The sequence below is a fragment of the Rhinoraja longicauda genome, chromosome 26 (assembly GCF_053455715.1).
Source record: "Rhinoraja longicauda isolate Sanriku21f chromosome 26, sRhiLon1.1, whole genome shotgun sequence".
Classification (NCBI taxonomy): domain Eukaryota; kingdom Metazoa; phylum Chordata; class Chondrichthyes; order Rajiformes; family Arhynchobatidae; genus Rhinoraja; species Rhinoraja longicauda.
In genome coordinates, this window is record NC_135978.1 from 23,302,293 (window position 1) to 23,326,461 (window position 24,169).

The 24,169-nt window shown below is 39.8% G+C and overlaps 1 protein-coding gene across 3 annotated transcripts in view; it reads left to right on the top strand.

Moving 5' to 3' along the window:
- The window catches only part of tbx4 (T-box transcription factor 4), a 94,568-nt gene extending 74,375 nt beyond the window's left edge, over nucleotides 1-20,193 (top strand). Inside the window, exons 6-10 of one of the 3 annotated variants that reach the window (XM_078422125.1) lie at nucleotides 1,553-1,705; nucleotides 8,118-8,230; nucleotides 10,788-11,023; nucleotides 18,516-18,770; nucleotides 19,718-20,193. In XM_078422125.1, coding sequence (XP_078278251.1) covers nucleotides 1,553-1,705; nucleotides 8,118-8,230; nucleotides 10,788-11,023; nucleotides 18,516-18,770; nucleotides 19,718-19,839 — 879 coding nt within the window. In that variant the 3' untranslated portion in view covers nucleotides 19,840-20,193. Of the gene's footprint in view, nucleotides 1-1,552; nucleotides 1,706-8,117; nucleotides 8,231-10,787; nucleotides 11,024-18,515 lie in introns of all 3 variants that reach the window. The other 2 variants (XM_078422126.1, XM_078422124.1) reach the window with 2 other exon arrangements.
- The last annotated feature ends 3,976 nt before the right edge of the window (nucleotides 20,194-24,169 follow it).

Here is a 24,169-nt window from a genome sequence, read left to right on the forward strand (position 1 = left end):
CTCACAAAGACTTTGCCTTTTTAAAATAAAAAAGGCCAAATGTTTAGATTTCGTTAAAAATGACCATCCCTGTCCTTGTTCAATTGTTTCTACTTTTCTAACACTTCATTCACATGTTCCTACCCCATTCTCCCTGCAAACTGCCCATCTCATTAGCAATCGCTCATACTCCCTGGTCTCTGTCACCTTAACGGCCAATTGATTTTAGTCTGGCTTGTCATTATTTGCAAGCTTTCTAAAAAGCAAACAGGCAACTAATTGCATTAATGATTACTGCATGAAAAAGCTAATTTAATGAAGAGATATTTATACATCCTTTCATTTCTACAGCACCTTGTCAGATAAACACAAAACCAAAGATACTTATCTCAGAAGCCACAGAACATGCTTAGTCACATATTAGCTCTATAAATCTGCGATTTAACTTAGTCAAGTGACCTGTTGTACAGTACCTAAAATTTACAATTACAATTATTCATAATTAATAAATCCAGTGTGGAATGTTCAGTATGACAGTGGGGATGAAAGATCCTGAGACAGCAATTTCGAGAAAGGCAGAGAAGATTTTTTTCATTGTAGGGGATCCTATAATATTTTAAATCTGAGGTGGTATTGTCTTTGTTGCAGCATTAGAAATGTCCAAGACAATTCACACACAGCATTCTCCTACAAACAACAATGGTCAGAAGATCTATCGTGGACATGAAAACAGAAAATGCTGGAAACATTTAGTGGGTCAGGCTGCATCTGTGGAAGAAACTTTCCTCTAAACTGAGGTAGATTCTGAAACATCAACACTGTTCTCTTTTCACGGATGTTGCCTGGTCCATTCAGTGTTTCCAGCATTTACTGTTTTTATTTCGGATTTCCAGCATCCGCAGGTTTTTTTGATCTGTTGTGGAAATGGGAACCAAGGCGTAAATATCAACCAAAACAAAAGTGCTGGACGAACTCAGTCTTAAGAAGGGTCTTGACCCATAATGTCACCGTCCATTCTCTCCACGGATGCTGCCTGGCCAGCTGATCTCCTAGTGCACTTTGTGTTTTGGTCAATATTCCAGCTTAAGCAGTTCCTTGAGTCTCCATAAATATTGCCCAGGTCAGAGATTCTGATGTTTCTTCCCTCCTTAGAAAAGGGAATTTTTACGTGAGAAAAGAGACTCTTAAGCTTACCATTTCACCACAGGAACTGGATCCCCATCAGGAGACGTCGGTGGCTTAACCATAAAAATAACCCAAAATCAAATGTTTCACTTCCACTTATGATCTCTGTTCAGAAGAAACCCCAGCTGTCCTGTTACTGGACAATGATGAGATTCAGAAAACTTCCATCGCAACATGACCATTGCTCTTACCATCAAACCATCAAACACCATCAAACCAGTGGGACACTCCACATCCTCAGCTGCAATGGAATGGATAGGTGGACAAAACTATTAGCTGCAGCTCTTTTGTTCATTGCGTGGACCTGGACAAATAATTCACCGAACTGCATTTTTCTGTTTATCTTGCCAACTCTTAATAATTATATATTTTACTCCCCTTTCCATAGATCATTTTGAATTCCATGCACAAGTACCAACCAAGACTCCACATCGTGAAAGCAGATGAAAATAATGCCTTTGGTTCAAAAAACACAGCCTTCTCTACTCATGTATTTACGGAGACGACATTCATCTCGGTCACATCATATCAGAATCACAAGGTAAGCTCTCGCTCACATACTATCTCTGAGCCTATCCATTCCTCATAACTGTGCTGGTATAACATATAACAAAGAATAGCACAGGAACAGAGCCTTCAGCCCACAATGTCTTTTCCGAGCGTAATGCCAAAATAAACTAATCTCAGTTACCTGCACACGGTCCATATACCTCCAATCCCTGCATATTCACTTCTATCTAAAAGCCTTTTCAACCCAACTATTGTCGATGGCAGGTGGACATAGTGTGCAGTCCTAGGACTTTTCTACTAGCCTAATAATATTGGTCACTCTCTTTCTCCAACTAAAGATCCATTTTCCAACAGAGGATCTTTAGATCTCATCGTTAAAAACATGAGCTAAACCGCAGTGGTTGGTGTGGGTAGGAGAGATATATCGTGTGACACAACATTCAAAATCATGATTGTAGCTGACATGGCTCATAAATGCATTCTTGGAGAATGAGTGTCACTGACAAGACTAGTACTGCCTGACCTTAGTTACCCTCAAAATACTAGCAGCGAACTACTTTGTCCTGTAGTCCATGAGTTGCCAGTGCTATTGGATATAGTTCCAGAATTTAGATATCTCACTTTGTTATTTGCATATTTATTTATCAATTGCCTACTTATTAAATGAATAATTATTATTACATGGCATCGTTATTTAAATAATCCATCTGTAATTCACATAAAAATTAAACTAACAATCTTGTTTAAAGAGCCGTGTTATCAGATAATCTCTTCTGCCCTTGGACAGTCTAGCAAAATGTCTGCATATCCTCGTCATCTTTGTTAGTCCATATGGCGTCATCAACTCAACCATGAAATGGGTTGTACTGTTTTAATGGGGCAAGATGGGACAACAAGTAAACCCTCGCTTGACGTGAGAAAAAAAAAAGAAAACATCTAAAATAATTGCTTTGATACTAAGCTGTATTAAAATGACTCCTAACATCACTCCCCCTATGCTCCAAATGTAGCAACAGGGCTTTCAGGCATAGACTCTCATGACAGTTAAACTAGTTAAGTATCCAGTCCTATTCCATATATATATATTCTCCTTTGGCTCAGTATTACTTTTCATGGGTTTACACTTCTGGAACATTTTCCCATTTTAAATGTAAGTTAAATAGTTAGTAGTGAAAGATTGACCATGTATCGATATCCAGATAAATTTTGTATAACTAAGATTGTGACTAATAATTCAGATGTTCATCTGAGAATTGTTTTATGGTAGATCACAAAACCACTGTTCAATAGAAATAGATTAACCACAATACATTTCAACAATTTCTAGTCATTTTCATTAAAATTGCCTTTCACTCAATGCAAGTAAAAGCATTCTGATTATTTACCATCATTCAAGTTTTTTGAAAGCTGAGATCAAGAGATTTTTATTTATATCAGGCAAAACCCCGTATAATACATTTGTACAGATGAACCATAATGTAATAGAATGGCAGAATGGGGTAGAGTGGTTAGATAGACTATTCCTATGTTAGTGGATATTTTTAAGGCAGAGATAGATAGATTCTTGATTAATACAGGTCAGAGGTTTTGGGGAGAAGGCAGGAGAATGGGGAGAAGGCAGGAGAATGAGGTTAGGAGGGAGAGATAGATCAGTCATGATTGAATGGCGGAGTAGACATAAAGTCAATTTACTCACTGAACAGTCTATTTAAATAGCAGAATAATTAATCTACAGCTAGATACATAGATACATAGACAATACGTGCAGGGGTAGGCCATTCAGCCCTTCGAGCCAGCACCGCCATTCAATGTGATCATGGCTGATTATCCGCAATCAGTACCCCGTTCCTGCTTTCTACCCATACCCCTTGATTCCGTTAGCCCTAAGAGCTCTATCTAACTCTCTTTTGAATGCATCCAGTGAATCAGCCTCCACTGCCTTCTGAGGCAGAGAATCCCACAAATTCACAACTCCGTGGTGAAAAATGTTTTTCCTCATCTCAGTTCTAAATGGCCTTCCCCTTATTCTTAAACTGTGGCCCCTGGTTCTGGACTCCCCCAACATCGGGAACGTTTCCTGCATCTAGCGTGTCCAATCCCTTATTAATTTCATATGTTTCTATAAGATCCCCTCTCATCCTTCTAAATTCCAGTGAATACAAGGCCAGTCACTCCATTCTTTCATCATATGACAGTCCCGCCATCCCGAGAATTAACCTCGTGAACCTACGCTGCACTCCCTCAATAGCAAGAATGTCCTTCCTCAAATTAGGAAACCAAAACTGCACACAATACTCCAGGTGCAGTCTCACCAGGGCCCTGTACAACTGCAGAAGGACCTCTGCTCCTACACTTAACTCCTCTCATTATGAGGGCTAATATGCCATTAGCTTTCTTCATTGCCTATTGTACCTGCATGCTTACTTTCAGTGACTGATGTACAAGGACACCCAGGTCTCGTTGTACTTCCCCTTTTACTAACCAGACACCATTCAGATAATAATCTGCCTTCCAGTTCTTGCCACCAAAGTGGATAACCTCACATTTATCCATATTACACTGCATCTGCCATGCATCTGCCCACTCACCCAACTGTCCAAGTCATCCTGCATCCTCATAGCATCCTCTTCACAGTTCACACGGCCACCCAGCTTTGTGTCATCTGTAAATTTGCTAATGTTACTTTTAATTCCTTCATCTAAATCATTAATGTATATTGTAAATAGCTGCGGTCCCAGCACCGAGCCTTGCGGCATGCTACTAGTCATTGCCTGCCATTCTGAAAGGGACCTGTTAATCCCTACTTTTTGTTTCCTGTCCCATCAACCAATTTTCTATCCATGTCAATACCCTACCCCCATACCATGTGCTCTAATTTTGCCCACTAATCTCCTGTGTGGGACCTTATCAAAGGCTTTCTGAAAGTCCAGGTACACTACATCCACTGGCTCTCCCGTGTCCATTTTACTTGTTTGATCCTCAAAAAATTCCAGAACATTAGTCAAGCATGATTTCCCCTTCGTAAATCCATGTTGACTTGGACCGATCCTGTTACTGCTATCCAAATGTGTCGCTATTACATCTTTGATAATCAACTCCAGCACCACTGATGTCAGGCTAACTGGTCTATAATTCCCTGTTTTCTCTCTCCCTCCTTTCTTGAAAAGTGGGATTACATTAGCTACCCTCCAATCCACAGGAACTGATCTAGAATCTATAGAACATTGGAAAATTATCACCAATGCATCCACGATTTCCAGAGTCATGCCCTTGAGTACCCTGGGATGCAAACCATCAGGCCCTGGGGATTTATCAGCCTTCAGTCCCATAAGTCTACCCAACACCATTTCTTGCTTCTACCAGTAAAATTAGGATCATTTCTCAGAACAAAATATAATGTGAAGGATAACTAAATATAAATGAAACATATAAAATCCCTTCCAATAGTGGTGTGGTAGTGGAAATACACAATCATTATTTCTGCTGGTTATAGCATTGCCACAGAATGCTACCTTCCCAGTTGTATGTAAAACTCTACACAGGTGGAAAAAATACCTGTTTGGAAAGCAAATATTGGATGAGAAACCATCTGAAGAAGGACAGGTAATGAACAGGTGGTTTTATACAGAAGCTTGCCCTTTGTCCTTTATTCATAACTATGTATCTTTGAGATTTCTTCATGTGCTGCAGAATAGGAATTACTATTTGAGTGATCATGGGTGGGAAGCTGGCCAAAACATTCATAACTTGAAATTAAATACCTCCATATTTCAGTACAATAAATCATGGAAAACCTGACCCTCTTTCATTTATGTGTTGGAAATTATGGCTAAGTAACTACGTACAGTCAAAAATATTCCACCAGTTTTTACAACTTGTTCGTATTCTGCTAAAAGATAATTAAAAAGTCACACAGTAGATTTGACAACTTCTGTTACCATGTAGAGCATTTCAAACATCATAGAGTACCATCCAATTAATCATGAATAATATAGCAACTACTCGAAGAAACTCACACTACCCTGGCACTCCTGAGGCTGTCGTCTTGAGTAGAATATTGTTAAAAGTAGAAAACCATCTAGAGCTGTGGCTGAGGCATAGACATACTGAACACAGCGGCTGCTGTGCTATTGTAAGCAGTACAACATATAACAGAGAAAAGTACAACACAGGACAAGCCCTTCAGTCCAAAATGTCTGTGCTGAATATAATGCCAGCATAAACTATTCTCAATTATCTGCACATAATCCATATTCTTTCATTCCATACATATCCATGTGTCTATCTAAAATCCATATAAACACCACTATCCTATCTGCCTTCATCACCACCCCTGGCAAAAGCCTTTCAGGCACCAACCATGTCCTGTGTAAATAACATGTCCTGCATTTCTCCTTTAAATCTTGCCCCTCTCACCTAAAAGCTATGCCTCATGCCAAATACTGATATCATAAATGACATGCAGCAGCATGTTATGACAATTTTATGTTTAATCTGTTGGATTGCATGTCATTGAGGTGCAATATACAATTAAATCATGAGAAATTGTCATTTGAAAGAATGCTTGGCACTGAGAATTGAGCATGAGCTCATAGGAAAAATGGTTCTTTATTACTCTTTTAACATAATTCCATTTAACAAACCTGCCAAATCAGTTGGAATCTGAACTTACAAAGAATCTATGAGATATCCAGTAATAGATATGTTGACACTAAACGCCTGCTGCCTCGGCACGGTGGCGTAGCGTTAGAGCTGCAACCTTACAGCGCCAGAGACCCGGGGTTGATCCTGACTATGTGTGCTGTCTCTACTGAGTTTGTATGTTCTCCCCATGACCTGTCTGGGTTTTCTCCAGGTGCTCCGGTTTCCTCACACACTCCAAAGACATACCAAGGTTAATTGGCTTGGTATAATTGTAAATTGTCCCCACTGTGTGTGGGGATCACTGTCTGGCGTGGACTTGGTGGGCCAAAGGGCCTGTTTCCGCGCTGTATTTCTAAACTAAACTAAACTGAGCTAAACATGGGCTGGGGTTACTGGGATTGGAGACTTACTATGCCACCCAATTTGTTTTGCAACAGGACAGTGTGGTGATGCAAAGGTCTAGAAAAGCAGCTCTTCTGTACAGGAAACTTTTCTTATCAACAGGAATGTAGTCAGGATCCAGGTACCAGGAATGTTCAGTCCCCTGTTCTCACTGCTACCACTGGGCAGAACCCTGAAGGCCCACACCAACAGGTTCAGGAACAGTTACTTTTCATACAACCATCAGGTTCTTGAACCGACCAGCATAAACTAATCCTACCTCATTGAACTCCATGGACAATTTCCTGCACTAATTATTTATTTTTGCACTAATGTCTTCTTTAGTCTTTTTCTTTTCACTGCCTTGTAGAATTTACGTGTGCTTTATGTTTAATTTATCTTTTTGTGTGTTGTCTGAGTCTATATGCCTTTGATGCTGCTGCAAGCAAAATTTTCATTGTACCTGTACTTCACCGTGTGCGTGGATATGACAATAAACTTGAAGCACAGTGATAAAATGTGCCAAATATATGACAAATCTTTCAGCTTGCTTTTGTGTTTCTTATAATTAATATAAATGAAATATGTTAGTTATATAAGAAAATAGTCTCACAGGGAAATGTAGGATGGTAAGAAATATGAGAAGATACATCAAACACGATCAAAGATGAAACTACCTATGATATTGGAACTGAGCTTTCAAAGTATTTAATTCCCTCAACTTCACTGTGATTTAATAGACTGCATGAAATGAATGTACTACAGTTTCAGACGTGATGCTTCAATTTTGACTAAACACCCAATTAAGCTCCAGAGGCAGGAAGCTTTGGACCTCAGCTCGCCCTCATCTGGATAACAGCCACACATTTACCTGCAGGTTTAAAGCTCCTGCGCTCCTTCTCAGTTAGAATGTTGACATCTTGATGATGATCCTGTTATCATGTTTTAAATCTGCTCTGAAGACATCTTTATTTTCCAAGAGGGAAGCAGATGCTAGGAGTCTAATAGGAGTACGAAAGAGCCACTTTAGAAATGAGGAGGAGGGTGGCTTCCGAATCACTGCCTCGCTTTAGTTCTTCTGTAACAGACAGGGATTAATTTCCACTTGAACTCAGCACATGAAGGACCCAGGGGTATATTCTGTGGTTCATTTGTTCTCTAATTTGCTATAGGCTTCTGCGCTACTTCAGATTTAATGGACTACTGAGACAAAGTAGCTTCTATTACAATGTACGGGGCACCAATTCTAATTAAAACAAGGAATCAATATTCACAAGACATGGGCTTATCATTTATGACATAAACTGGCAGTTTTTGAACTGTCTTTGAACTACAATCTTAAAAGGATGTTTTCAGTAAGAAAGGAGGAAATAAGATGAAGGCCAAATTAATATCAATATTGTGTTTTATCTTCACAGATTACCCAGTTGAAGATTGAAAACAATCCATTTGCTAAGGGATTTAGAGGAGGAGATGACAGTGACTTGCGCGTATCTCGTTTGCAGAGGTACGTCATGCAACAAACATGCAGGTACTATATTTTATTTTAATCATTTTTCTGTTCTAATGTTTACATTTCCCTTGTGTATAACACAATGTGTTTCCTGACTTGGCAAACTGGATTATTTCTAAGTTTTTTTAACTCTTTCAAAGTAGGTTAGAGGTCAGGAATCTTAATTGCCAATCAGAAATGCCCATTTCCAAATGTAATATGTTATATCAATCAGAAAATGGATGGAGAATAAATCTTATCCATAAAATATTTGAATGGATTTAAAGTTTCAGTTATGTTTTAAAATGAGTAAGTAAATTATGAAATATTCCCTTACAAAATAGAAGGAGGCTATTTGTCACATCAAGTCTATGCCAACACACAGACAAGTCCTATTCCTCCGCTGAAGTCCCGAAGAAGGGTCCTGACCTGAAACATCGTTTTTTCCATAGATGCTGCCTGACCCCGAGTTTTGTGTTTTACTCTATTCCTCTACTAATTATCTCTGTAATCTACTTACCCCTCATCCCATTAATTCTATCACCTATCACCAGGGGCGAATTTTCAGTGACATTAACCTGTTAGCCTGCATGTCTTTGGGATGTGGGAGGAAATTGCAGTTCCAAAAGGAAAGCCAAATGGTTACAAGGAGAACTTGTAAACTCTACACAGCAAACGCCAGTGGTTAGGATTGAACCCAGGTTACAGTTGCGCCAACATGCCACCTGTCGACTGCATTTCAAAAAAGAGAATAATCGTGAATAGACAGAGGTTCCATAATGATGAAGTTAGAAGAGATTTAATCCACAAAACACAAGCACCTTTTTATACTCATTCTGTCTCTTCTATGCTTGCTAATTGATAGATTAATAAAAAACAGTTTAAGAGAACAAATAACGTGATTCTTGATTTTATCTTATGAGGTTTAGAATATAAATCTGAGAGGTATTGATGAGTCTGGATCAAAATAAGATCCCAGGAATATGGTGTACTATGTTTGTTTCCACATTGTGGAAGAGATATTAAGAGGACATAAACAGAGTACCAATGTGCCTCCTGTTATGGGGAAATCCCAAAACAAAGAACCTATGAAATATTGGTGTTTTCTTCCTATAATAATACATACATTGAGCCAAGTCATGTAAGGTTTTACAATAATGAAAGAAGGGTTTGCATTGACAGAAGTACACTGTTTTCAGTAACTAGAAGTCTAGAATGAGGTGAATGAATATAAAAAATTATCTGGTATAAAACAAGCAAAATTGAGTTCAAACAAGCAAAAGCAGGCATAGAATTTACTGGAAACAAAAACTGGCAATGTACAAAAGGAGACTGTCAACATCCAAAATTTCAATATACAAAGTTGGACATTTGGATGGTGAAAATGGGAGAATGACAGAAAATGGATGAAAGAAGGAAAAGACACAATATGGAAACAGATGAATGAGGTTATTCAGAACTATGGGTTCTGGAGAGATTTAAATGTTAAAAATATAGTTGATCTGAACAATCTGTTCAGTACTTCCATGTAAATATGAATTCAAGCTCTCTGTTCCACAAGATTTCAGAACTTTCTGATAGTGAGATCATTCCCTTAACAGTGAAGAACTGTTGGTCATGATGGAAATGTTTTACAAGCAAAACGAAGGCAGATGGTGAAAGAAGGAATGATTCCTCCAGACTGCTCTCTGAATTAGGGGATATTAACTACATGGTTGGCAGACTTTAATTGTTTTCTCTGGAGTTCCAGAGATTGACGGGAGACCTAATAGAAGCATATAAAATAATGAGATGTGTACATGGGGTAGACAGTCAACCTTTTTTCTCAGGGTAGAAATGTCAAAGACTAGAGCACATCGCTTTAAGGCGAGAGGGGCAAAGAATAAAGGAATGCGGAGCAAGTTTTTTCACACAGAATGGTGGGTGTCTGGAACATGCTGCCAGGGGTGGTGATGGAGGCTGATACGATAGTCGTTGAAGAGGCATTTTGATAGGAACATGAATGTGCAGGGAATGGAGGGACATGCAGGTAGATAAGACTAGTTTAACTCAGTATTGCGTTTGGCACTGACTTTGTAGGCTGAAGGGCCTGTTCCTGTGCTGTACTGTTCTATGTTCTATGTAAATATGGGAAGCTGTCATCAGAGTTTATAAGATTTTTAAATATGATTTATGTCTCTGTGAAGAATTAACTATTGATTCAGTTCAATTTTATTAAACTTCATAAAAATGTTATATTTAGATTTTCAATCTCAGAATCTACCTAACTCATCCCAGTTTAGTTACATCTGTGTTGTTAATAATATTAAAGATGTCATATCCACAAATACAATGCAAATACCCATTTAATTCTGATGACATGATTCCTTGGAATTGCAAGCTCCCAAGTCTGGTGGTGCTTTCATACTTTAGTGTTGCTTCCCAAAATTGCCAGTTTTATTTTCCACATAAATATGTTATTAACAGTCTTTTATCTGGGCAACTAAGTCCAGTTATCTTCCCTCTCTAATTCATTCTTTGTCTTAACTCTATATTTAATGTTACAGGTGAACCTTCCAGCAGAATGTTCTTCCCATGTGCTTTGTTTCCTTTTCAGAGAATATCCGGTTATTTCTAAAAGCATTGTAAGACAAAGACTTATTTCAAACCACGGTCAATTGACACCGAAGATGGAAGGCAGTGGGCCTCATGGAACGCAGGGTCATCAGCACTATCCTTACGACAACAATGGACCAATACAAATAACGGCATCAGGCGCCCAAGATCTGGCAATCAGCCCATTTGCACCTCAAAGAGATTCAGGACTAATCTATCACTGTTTTAAACCACGAGGTAACTAATAGCAATGTTTAAGTGCAAAACAGATGGCGATTCACATATAAGGTTCAAGCAAAAGGTAAAGGATGGTACTGCAACAGTCTTTCCAAATAATTCTATTGTAAGGTTAATTTTCAAAAGTATTCCTTTGATTTGAGATTGAAATGCACACTGAACACCTCTAATTGCTTCTCTCCCCCACTAAGTGTGCATGTGTCCATATGCATACACACACACACACGCACATACACACACGATCAAGTTAAGTTTTCCCCTGGTCAGTCATATCCTATCCTCCAAGATTGATTATGTTATTCCTCCAAGGGGCCAGGAGATAGCTCTGGCGGGTAGCATTAAGGACAATCCCAAAAGATTTTATAAATACATAAGGGGGAAAAGGGTAACTGGAGAGAGAGTGGGACCTCTCAGGAATCAAAACGGTCACCTCTGTGTGGAGCCACAGGTGATGGGCAAGGTCCTAAATGAGTCTTTCTCCTCTGTATTTACCGAGGAGAAAGACAATAGGACGGAAGAAATTGGAGCAGTCACTGGAAGTGTCTTGAGAGCAGTCAAGGTTACCGTCGAAGAAGTACTGAAGGTACTGTTGTGTTTCAAGGAAGACAAATCTCCAGGGCCTGATCAGATATATCCGAGGACATTGTGGGAAACTAGAGAGGAAATTGCAGGAGCCCTGATTGAAATTTACGAGTCATCCTTAAATACAGGAGAAGTGCCGAATGACTGGAGGGTGGTAAATGTTGTGCCTCTTTTCAAGAAGAGCTGCAGGAAAATGCTGGGAACTATAGGCCGGTGAGCTTAACATCTGTAGTGGTAAGTTACTGGAGAGTATTCTCAGGGATAGGATATACAGGCATTTGGATGGTCAAGGGCTGATTAGGGACAGTCAGCATGGTTTTGTATGTGGGAGGTCGTATCTCACAAATCTGATTGATTTTTCTGCCGACGTGACCAAAAAGGTTGATGAGGGCAGAGCTGTAGATGTTGTGTACATGGACTCAAGTAAGGCATTTGACAAAGTTCCGCATGGTAGGCTGTTCTGGAAGGTTAGATCACATGGGATCCAAGGAGAGATAGCCAAATGGATAGCAAATTGGCTCCATGGAAGGAAGCAGAGGGTGATGGTGGAAGGTTGCTTCTCAGACTGGAAGCCTGTGACTAGTGGTGTGCCTCAGGGTTTGGTGCTAGGTCCGTTACTGTTTGTTATCTACATCAATGATTTGGATGAGAACATATAGGGCAAGGTTAGCAAGTTTGCTGATGATACAAAAGTTAGTGGTTTTGCAGATAATGAAGATCATTGTGAATGATTGCAGCAGGATCTGGATCGATTGGCCAGGTGGGCAGAGGTATGGTTGATGGAATTTAATGCAGAGAGGTGTGAGGTGTTGCATTTTGGGACGTCGAACAAGGGCAGGATCTTCACAGTAAATGGTAGGCCTCTGGGTAATGTTGTAGAGCAGAGGGATCTAAGAGTACATGTGCATGGTTCCTTGAAGGTCGAGTCGCAGGTAGATAAGGTGGTCAAAAAGGCTTTTGGCATTTTGGCCTTCATCAGTCAGAGTATTGAGTATAGAAGTTGGGAGGTCATGTTGCAGTTGTATAAGACGTTGGTGAGATCGCATTTAGAATATTCTGTTCAGTTCTGGGCACCATGTTTTTGAAAAGATATTGTCAAGCTTAAAAGGGTTCAGAAAAGATTTACGAGGATGTTGCCTGGACTAGAGGGTCTGAGCTATAGGGAGAGGTTTAGGCTGGGTCGCTATTCCATGGAGCGCAGGAGGATGAGGGGAAATCTTATAGAGGTATACAAAATCACGAGAGGAATAGATCAGGTAGCTGCACATAGTCTTTTGCCCAGAGGAGGGGAATCGAGGACCAGAGGACATAGGTTCAAAACGAAGGGGAAAAGAATTAATAGGAATCTGATGGGGTAACCTTTTCACCCAAAGGGTGGTGGGTGTATGGAACAAGCTGCCACAGGAGGTAGTTGAGGCTGGGACTATCCCGTCGTTCAAGAAACAGTTAGACAGATACATGGATTGGACAGGTTTGGAGGGATATGGATCAAGTGCAGGCATGTGGAACTAGGGTAGCTGGGACATTGTTGGACGGTGTGGGCGAGTTGGGCCGAAGGGCCTGTTCCCACACAGTATCACTCTATGACTCTACGACTCGAAACCTACTGCAACTGCATTAGATACAAATTCATGACATATGATCTCCCATGCACAAAACCATGACGACTATCCCTAATCAACCTAATCAGGACTGTCCTCAAGACATCACCATTAACTTTCCCAAGTTCTTTAGTCTTTATATCCTTCTCTGTGGTAAAAACAGAAGAGAAATATTAATTGAGGACTTTGCCCATCTCCTGCAGCTCCACACATAGATAACCATTTTGGATTTTTAGGGGTCCTATTATCACCCCAGTTACTCTTCTCCCCTTAAAATACTTATAAAATCAAATTGAATTCTCCTTAATCTTATGTGCTACAGCTATCTCTTGATCCTGTATGTTCTCCTGATTTCCTTCTTATGTATATTTCTCAATCCCCTATACTCGTCCAGGGATACACTCGATCCCAGCTGCCTATACCTGACTCATGCCTCCTTCTTTCCCCTGACCCTTAATTTCTCTTGTTATCCAAGACTGCAAGAAATTGCAGTGAATTGTGGACGCAGCCCAGACCATCACCCAAACCAACCTCCCTTCTTTAGGCTCTATTTATACCTCATGTTGCCTCGATAAGGCCAGCCGCATGATCAAGGATGAGTTGCATCCTGGCCACTCCCTCTTCTCTCCTCTCCCATCAGGAAAAAGGTATAGACGTGTGAAAATGGATTTGAGGATAGTCTTCCCAGCTGTTATCAGGCAACTGAATCATCCTACCATAACTAGAGAGCAGTGCTGAACTACTTTCTACTTCGTTGGTGACCCTCGGACTACCCGTGATCGGACTTTGCTGGCTTTACCTTGCACTAAACATTATTTCCTTATCATCCAAAATGATTATCTATACACTGTAAATGGATCAAATGTAATTATGTATTGCCTTTCTGCTGTCAGGTTAGCACGCAACAAAAAACCTTTCACTGTCCCTCGATACACGTGACAATAAACTAAACTAAACTAGGTTCCTTACACCTACTCAACTTGTCCTTCACTCTAACAGGAACATGCATACTTTGAACTCTCACCATCACATTTTCTGGAGTCATTTTCCCCACAAATAACCTACCCCAATCTTCTTTAGCAAGTTCCTGCCCAACACCATCAAAGATGGCCTTGCCACAATTTACAACTTTAATTTGTAGACCAGTGCTATCCCTATCTATAACCATTTAAAAGCTGGTCTCAAAGTGCTCATCCACTGACACTTCAGGCAGTTGCCCTGTGCAATTCCTTAAGAATGGGTCAAGCTTTGTCTTTTTCCTTGTAGGGTCTTCTATATAGGACAGTTTCCTGAACACATTTGACAAATTCCATCCCTTCTAAGCCTTGGTACAACGTCAATCCTAGTCGATATTGGGAAAGTTAAAATTCCCATCTATGACAACCCTATTAGCCTTGCAGCAGTCTGCAATCACCTGTTATACTTTCCCCTCTAATTCCTTCTGATTATTTTGGGGGCCTACAGTTCAATCCTAACAAAGTGATCATCCCTTTTTTGTTTCTTAGCTCCACCCATATAGCCTCACTGGACAATCCCTCAGTAAAGTCATGTCTGACAACTGCCGTGAAGTTCTCTTGAATCAGTTACGCACCTCCCCTCCTCTTATACCTCCACCTCTATCTTGCCTGTTGCACCAGTACCCTGCAACATTAAGCCACTAGTCCCATCCCTCCTTTGACCAGGTTTCCATAATGGCCATAACATCCCAGTAGCACGTAACAATCCATGCCTTGAGTTCATCCAACTTATCCGTCATGCCTTCAGCATTGAAATAAATGTAACTTAATTCAACCATCTTTCATGTGTTCAATGTGCTAACCCAAGAAAAGAAGGTGCTGAAATCCTGTGCAAAAAAACAAAATGCTGGAGCAACTCAGTGGGTCAGGCAGCATCTGGGGAGAGAATGGACAGATGATGTTTCGGCTTGGGACCCTTCTTCAGACTCAATGGAGTTCAATGCGCTTATCTGTAATACATTTAAAAAATATTTTGTCGGGAGCAAAATAAAGATTGTGACATAAGTCACAAGATTGAAGTAGAAGTTGAAATATTAAAAACAAACAAAAATAAAAATAGAACCTCTTGGGATAGCTGTACAAGAAAATGCCAATTGGTTTCGAGCTAGAGAGGTTATTAGGCGATGCTTCTGGCTTTGTACACCATTTAAATGCATTTTTATACAAATGTATTACAAGAACAAATATTACTGTAAGATCTCAGCAAGGAGAGAGAAATGAAGTCAACCTTTCAGGTCAACGATCACTCACTCATTAGAATTGGAAATTTTCTATTTCCTGTTTTGGTTCGGGTTATCAGTACCCGTAGTTATTTGTTCCAATCGCAAACATAAATACCGTGGTGTGCTTGTGCTAAACGCACAAAACGGAACTGACTAAACGCTGCTTCCAAACTTCGGCCACATCATGTCAATAGAACCAATTTCTCAGAAACAGTCGCTACTTTGCTGCGCTCCCCGTGGAGGGGCGGGGAAACTGAAAACAACTTCTGCACTTCTACGGTTAGGCACAGAGGTTACACATTTTCTCCACACTGACAATGAGCGTCGATAGCCTAAAGCGTACTTTTCTCCGCACATCCTGGACCATTATTATTTGTAACAAATTAATCTATAAATCTGTTGTATATACTATACATTATTCATATAAATAGGCAATCCAGTTTATACCTTAATATTAATGCATTTTATTCACTGGTGCGTCTAACCAGATGACGATATTTGTTGTCTGAAGAAAGAAATGTCGCTTGCCCATTTCCCTCCACAGACGCTGTCTGATCCGCTGAGTTCCTCCAGCACTTTTTGTTGTGCTCAAGATTCCAGCATCTGCAGTTTCTGGTGTCTCTCTCTGGAGATATTATCTTGCTGACATTAATGGGAAATGCAATTTGACTGTGGTGAGGATGAGAGGGAAGGGGGCGATAAGGTGAATGACCAAGGTTGCTTGATCTTGTCAGGGAATGTGACGGTAAATGGACTCTTGCTATCTGGGTAAGTGCAAGAACGGGGCCTGACAGCAGACAGTTAGTAATTAACTGAGCTTAGGCTGATAAGCATTCCTTCTGTTGGCCGATGTTTGAGGCGATTTGTCTTTGTAGCTGTACAGTAATGGTATTTTTATAACAGAGAGCTGAAACGATCCTCCGATTTCTCCTCGGACAAGCTGTTTCCACTTATGGATGGCAGTAAATTATTGAAACGTACACACTCTAGAAAAAAAAAGGCCAATGAAAAGAAACCGCATTTACCGACCCGGTTTCTTTCAGAAGATATTTTTTTAATGTATTGCTATTTCATTCACTTTCTCACTTACAAAATTCTTAGACGCTTTTTCGCTTTTGAGTTTCGTGTCTTGCAATGCGTTGACAGGGGTTACTGATTACACAGCTCCCGCGTCCTCATCCACACGGAGAAACTTTCTCATATTTCTTATCAACATCTCACCCAATATTTAGACCTTTAGCTGCTTGCGATGCGTCCCGTGGTAATCGTGACTCCGGTCTCCGGCTCAATTTACGCCGGGGACACGCGAGACCTCAGCAGAGAATCTTGATCAAAACACAAAGTGCTGCAGGAACTCAGCGGGTCTGGCATCATCTGTGGAGGGAACGGACATACGTTTCCAGTCGGGACTTTTCTTCCCCGTCTTCAATTTTGCACTAGTCGGGGGTCATTTGTACCAACAGTGGGCGTCTTTTCCATTTCACTACACTGGCAATATCAAGAAGGATCCCGAGCCGAAGCATCACCGATCTATTTCCTCCATTGCTTGACCCGCTGAGTTACTCGAGCACTTTGTGTTTTTCTCAAGATCCCAACATCTGCAGATCATGTCTTTCAAACTACGTCTTTCTCTGTTAACTGCAACTTTGCACCATTGGAAGCAAAGTCCTTTGTCACCTTCCTACATACTTGGTTGTACTTGTCTCTTTTCGCGATATTTCCCGTGTGTCGATTTCTGATGGAAGGAATAGACACTTCTGCGGGGTCTCGGGAGAAGTGAGGGGTAACCAGTCCTTCTTCAATACTATCCACCTGGTGAGGGAGGGGCGAGTCTCTAGCTACACTTTGATGGGCCGCAGCTCTACCTGTCGGACTGAATTCACTGATTATCTCAGATAGTAGAAAAATCAACTGGAGAGTGTGTTACGGTGACACAAGAAAATGCAGATGCTTGAACCTGTTACGGTGTTCTCACTTACTTTCCTCATATTGTCTTACAACATGGAATGAGGCCACGGCGCATCAAGTCTATATCGGCGCTTGAAGCAATCCCATTCCGGCAGTTATTCCCCTGTAACCTCTTCTCTCTTTCATCAACTCCATTCTGACCCTCTCCATCCTCACTGCCGCTGGCAATTCACCCGCCATCGTGTCAGTTTGGGAAGCACAGATGGGGTAGGCAGTCAGAACCCCTTTCCCAATGTAGAAATATCAAAGACAGGAGGGTATAACTTTAAAATAAGATATGCAAAGTTTAAAGGAGATGCGCAGGGCAAGTATTTTTTGCACCGAGAGTGGCGGTGTCTGGAACGCGCTGTTAGGGGTGACGGTGAAGGCAGATGCGATAGAGGCAATTAAAAGGCTTTAGTATAAGCACATGGATATGTAAGGAATGGAGAGATACGGATCACGTCCAGTCAGGGGAGATCAGTTTATATTGGCATCATGTTCGGCACGGACATTGTGGGCCGAAGTGTCGGTTTCTGTGTTGTCACAAGAAGAACCTGTGAAACAGATACATATTTTTCACTCGGCTAATAGTTTATTTCACTTTGTAGCTACAAGAATGTGAAGTTATTCTATTAAGTCCAAAAGATAAGGCCGAGTGCCGATTTCTCCCTTTGAACCAATCTAGCTAATATATCGTATTATAATTCAATCGGTTCATGGAAAAGCATTTTAAAACGTTTGACATTTGAAATGATAAACACATTACGGGGTGTCATTGTGAAACTGAAGATGAATAATATTTTGATCTGATCACAAAGGTGCTGGAGGAGCTCAACGGTTCGGGCAGCATTTGGGTTGGGAAATGGAGAGGCGACGTTTCGGGTCGGGAACCTTCTTCAGACTGATCCAATCCGAAACGTCGTATTCACTCCCTCCACAGTTGTACCCGACCCGCTGAGTCTCTCCAGCACTTCATGTTTTGCTCAGGATTCCAGCATCCGCAGTTTCTTGTCTACAATATTTTGTCGCTAAAGTTGGTTGATATCGGTGTCGTTTGATGCCTCAAGCCCAGTGTCCGCTCGTAATATTCACCCTTCCCTATTTTCCTGTTCACTTTCAGAAGCCCATGGTCATCCAGAGTTGCCTTGCAAGCGGCCTTTTCTAGAAGCCCCCGCCTCCATTGCGGATGAACATTACTTCCGTCCACCACCTTATGACCAGCAGGTGATGACTCCGTCGTATCGGAACGAGCAAGATTTAAGGGATGCCTGTATGTTTTCCGCCCCTGGAAGTGATGTGCCTGCGGGAGCCACGGTCGAGGAGCACCCTTCTCAAACGCTAAACTGCAACATGTGGGCTTCTGTTCCACCGTACGGTAACTGCAGCGTTCAGACCATGGAGACCGTTCCTTACCAGCATTTCTCGGCCCACTTTACCACCACGGCGATGATGCCACATCTCTCCAGTCTGCCTGGACAGAGCTCACAGCCCCCGTGCGAGTCACAGTTCAGTGGCTATCACTCGCCACCGCAGCAGCAGGTCCGACAGAGAGTACCCATCTCCTCTTGCTCACCCCGAGACAGAGTGCCCCTCTCCCCACACGACAGAGTACCACCTCCTCCTCACGCCCAGAACCCTCGCGAGTTCCTTTTCTCACAAAGCCTCTCCCTACCGAGGGAGCTACCCAGCCAATACCATTCTGGTTTGGGGCCCGTGACAAACTGGACTGACAGCTGACTCAGAATGATATGAAGAAGCAGTATTATTACCAAGGATGTAGGAAAGGCCTGGGTGTCTACTGTCCAGCGGTTGTCCCACTTCAGAAGCTTACAATATGCCTCAAAATGTCAATATCAAGACTCCACCACACCAAAGAAACCGCCCAGAATACTTTTCCAACGATACTGCTTTTCTCACTATTTGCCTGAGATTATGCTCCTTGGTCTATGGTGAATTCCCAAAATCAATGGCAAAGATGAGTTCTGCAAATAAGAGTAAAACCAAGAAAAACATAAGGGGCAATCCTGCAGTAATCTCCTATTACTAGACTTGGGAATCTAAGGGTTCTGCAAATTATTTTATGTATTACAGACAGCACTAAAAGACAAGTATTATGTGCTTATATCCAATAGTGGAATATATAAATAACAGTATAATATTTTTTTAAATTCATCTATCTATGAATAATTTTGGATGACTGTGAATTCAGTGGCTGAAGCAGTCATTATTTCTGTTTCTCTAACCAATTTCCATTCTCTTAGCTTCTACCCTACCCACCATTTCCTATTGTGTGCTCATGTTGTATTTTATTCTGTTACGTAGACTGTGGGCAAGAATTTCATTGCCAGCTGGCTGCTGATGCTGTACTGAACTGGCCACAGAAAGATGCAAAACATTTATATAAAGCATCATTCTGCTCTTCCACAGGGAATGGGAATAACTGAACCCAGCACCTTCCAATGGTTGATCTTTGAGGTCCACCATCTGCAGGGAGACTAAGGAGAATGAATATCCTCTCATTCTGTATTGTCGTGTGCTAGTGAATGAATCCACTGCAGAATCACCAACTTGTAATTCTTTTTGTAATTTAATATTTGAATAAGTGCCCAGTTGCTGATTAGTGCAAAATATATATTCATTTGCTTAATTATCCATGTAAACTAGCCATTTTCATGTGCATAATTATACAATCTTTTTACATGCAGTTTCTGATAAGTAAAGCAAAATATTTGCAAACTTTGGTAATCAATTGTTTGCAGTGTAAAACCTGTGTAAATCATGATGTTCAATTATTGATGCAGAGAAAATTTGAAAAAAAAATGTAAGTATTTTATGCAAATGTTCAGTTTGATATATAATTATGGCTTAAAAATATTAAAAGACATTGAGTAAACTTGTCTGAAATCCCATGCTAAATTCAGCATTTCACACATCTGTATCAGTTTTCCAATCCATTTATATTCTTATTCATGATACAGATTAGTCCATGCTGCACAGAAATTATGTTTGTCAGCTGTCAATTAACCTTCTAACTGTTGCTGTTCACTAAACCGCTTGAAAAAAGCTTCAAGAACAAGCACTCAAAGGAGCTTTTGAAAAGAATGATTTTACTTCTGTTATCGTGCTGCGTCCTAAAGTGTTTTAGATCAGGAGTATTAGATACTTGCACTTTTGCGAAAGGGAATATTTGTCCGTAAGTTTGACAAAGCAAAAGAAGTTATTTATGAATGAGTTTATATTTTCTCCCAATTCTATCTACAGGGAAACTGTTTCCTCTTGATTTTCATCAATCACCCTTCTTTTGCTCCATTCCAGTCAAAGGGTAAATGATCTTCCTGCCCTCTGGCCTGTTTTAGCTGACAGTCTGATCGTAACCAAGCAGGATTTTAAAATTATGTTTGGCCTCTCTTCTCTGTGGATAACCTCAACCTTTAAAATCAGACATCAGCAGTGCAGAAAATGTGGTAATGACATTGCAACACTAATTTATCAGAAACCTTAATTTATTCTGTAAATATTCGACTAGTTTCAAAGAATAATTGAAATGCAATTAGATGCAAATGTAAGATATCAGTTTGATGTCATCTCTCTGCATTTTGCAAAAGGATATTTCTATTTTGCTCATTGTGCAAACATTACTGAGTTACTGAGTGAAAGAATGAACATATATTTTTACAGCATCATTTTAATTCCTTGCAATTGCCATAGTACTTAACAATTGATGGAATTTATTGAAGCATTATATTTATTGAAGCATTGGTAAGTTATCTACCAATTTGTATCTACGACAAATCTAAAAAATGACATAAGTACATGAAGAGATGCCCAGGTTGTATTTTGTGGCATGTTTAAAATAGGCAGCTACCATCTTAAATTCATAAATGATGTAGTGCATAGAGTGATGTTGCCTCTGGACTAGGAAAAACACGTATTTGATGACATATAAATGACTTTGGACATAAATGTAGGTGGATTGATTAGTAAGTTTGCAGAAGACACCAAGATTACTGGAGTTGAGTATTGTGCAGCAGGCTGTCAAAACATACAGAAATGGATGGAGAAATGGCAGATGGAGTTTAATCCAAGCTAATGTAAAATGTTGCATTTTGGGAGATTGAATTTAAGGGGAAAGTATACAGTTAATGGCAAGATCCTTAACAGAATTAATGCCCTCTGTCCTCTCATCTTAAACATATGCCCTCTTGTTTTTGATACCGCTCCCATGATTCTGACCATCTACCTATCTATGCCTGTCCTAATTTTATATATCTCTTCTTCCTGATATGGTCATCAACTCTCTTCCATTTTCTTGCCACAAACCTGCCCTGGAAGTAATATATAACGGCTAATTAATGTACTAGCATGAATTTGGGAAATGGAGCAGCCAGAGGAAACCTGTGCAGTTATGAGGAGAGCGTGCAGGCTCCATACAGTTAGAACTCAGATCACTGGTTAAGTTCAGTATGGCTGTGCTGACATGAAAGAGCTCTATGAGATTTTGAAACAATTTCATAAGGTGGTTGACAAGTGGCAGTATCAGCATCTACTTTTCTTTGGTGCTGGACTCATAGAAATAGAGCCTCAGTTCCACAAATTGTGGGTTCTTCTTACATGAAGCAAATTGATGACAACATTTACACAACAACAAGAAAATCTAATATTTATAATTCTTTACAAAATCACATTTCTCCATCAAATGATGTCGGCTTATGGCAAAGTTCTGTTTAAACTTAACATGCAACAACATGGCTTTGGAGATTCTGAAAGCATTAATCAGATATTTTCTATATTCTCTGCCATGGATTTTACCTGTAAATAATCTAAATTCTTCTATGGAATTTGTCCATGATTTTGCACCAAATGAAGAATTATGCTACTTGGTTATATACATTTTTTTTCTAACTATTATATTACATTATATTCAACTTTAAAAATCATATAGTGCATATTTTCAGGGTTCATTTTTGTACAGTATGCTGTATTATGCAAGAAATTTCAAAAGGTAATACACTAATAACACATTCAGAAATATTTTGTCCGTAAGAACCATACCCATCGAATTGTATCTTAACTGGGCTGCTGTATTAAAGTAAGCAATTAATATATTTTTTTAAAACAGGTGATTGGGAAAAGAGGCCTATTTCAGTTGCAATAGAGAGCCAATGGAGTTAGCATTATACTGATAGGTCACATTGTTTTTAGAAGTAAAGGAGAGAACAAGAGAACTGAATAGGTAGAAATTATAACAGTAGAAATAGTAGGAAGATTAAATTGTGAAAGAGAAATCTTCTGGACAAAGTTCATGTGCATCTCAAATCATCTTCGTTTGAAAACACTGGCTGAATGTAACATTCAACATCATGACGGCTCAAAATGAATGTGTTGTCATTGTAATTTTTAAAAGGACTTGCGTTCGTACTTTCCACTTTTTGGATAACAAACAGTTCCATCAAGCAGAATTGCATCTAATGAAAACTGCATCTTGCTAGAGGCCTGAACCCTAACTTTAACTATATTCTTGTATATTGTATATGGTAGAAAAATGTGCAATTAAAAAAAAATCAGGGAATGGTCTTTACTTCAAATATAGTTATTCTGTGTGATTTGGCTTCCTTACAATTTTAATGGATTTGGCAGAGATTATTAAAATGTGTAGATAGGTGGCTCAAGAACAATATAAGATATTTCTTTGTTGTGACTTTCATAAATATTTCACCCCTTAATGCTACTGCACCTGTTATACTTCTTTATTTGGTCCAAAGGCCACAATTACTGCAGCCCACCAGTGTGTGTACTCAGTGTACCCACTTGCTCAACTCCCAGCCTATGTATTTGCAAAGGCTTGAGCCAATGTAGTCTTTTGCAAGATTGTTGTAGGTACCACTGGATTATTTGGTAATTTATTTTTGTGCTCCTTTAGATATGATTAGGAATTAATTAACTGAGGGAAGACAAGTTCCAACAGTTAAAACTATAATGCATTAACTGTATTGCAATTATAGTGACCATTCCCTAAAGGGATTCATCTTATGGACCATGACAAATGCAAAATGACAGTTACAATGCTACTAGTCCAAAAATAGTTTGCATTTATGTTAACTATGAATGCGAGATTGATATTATAGTAAGGGAATCAAAGTTTCATGCTGCATTATCTTACCTGTATGAAACCAGTTAATTAGAATCTTGACAAAGAGGGTCCATTAAGTTGTAAAAGTTTGTGCTGAGGTAATCTTAGCAGATTTGTTTTATGTGGCTCCTGATTCTCTGTGCTCTATTAGAAGTGTGGTCCAAATGAGAAACATTTTTCTAAAACTGTAATAAGAGGGTTGTAATTCACACTGCGGGGTTATTGTGTTAAGATTTAGAGAAGAATATTTTCAGCATTATAAGTGTGATTCCATTAACCGCTGCTCAAAGATGTTTGTATAAAGTTCTCAAAAATCATTTTTCAACCACGCCTATTTGGCTGCAAACAATGTGTGCCAAAAAACAAACAAGTCCATTGTTTTGTTTCACAACTTAATTTTCCTGTTATTTCTTGTTATTTTCCCGCTCAGCACTACTGGCAAACTTTCACCACAGTAATGCGTCTTTTTTAGTTTTATAGTAAGAATTTCATTGTTCCATTTCGGTACATATGACAATTAAACACTCTTGACATGTTCCCTTGTTCTTGCATTCCTCCTTTATTTTGAAGACTCTTTATCATATCATATCATATCATATATATACAGCCGGAAACAGGCCTTTTCGGCCCACCAAGTCCGTGCC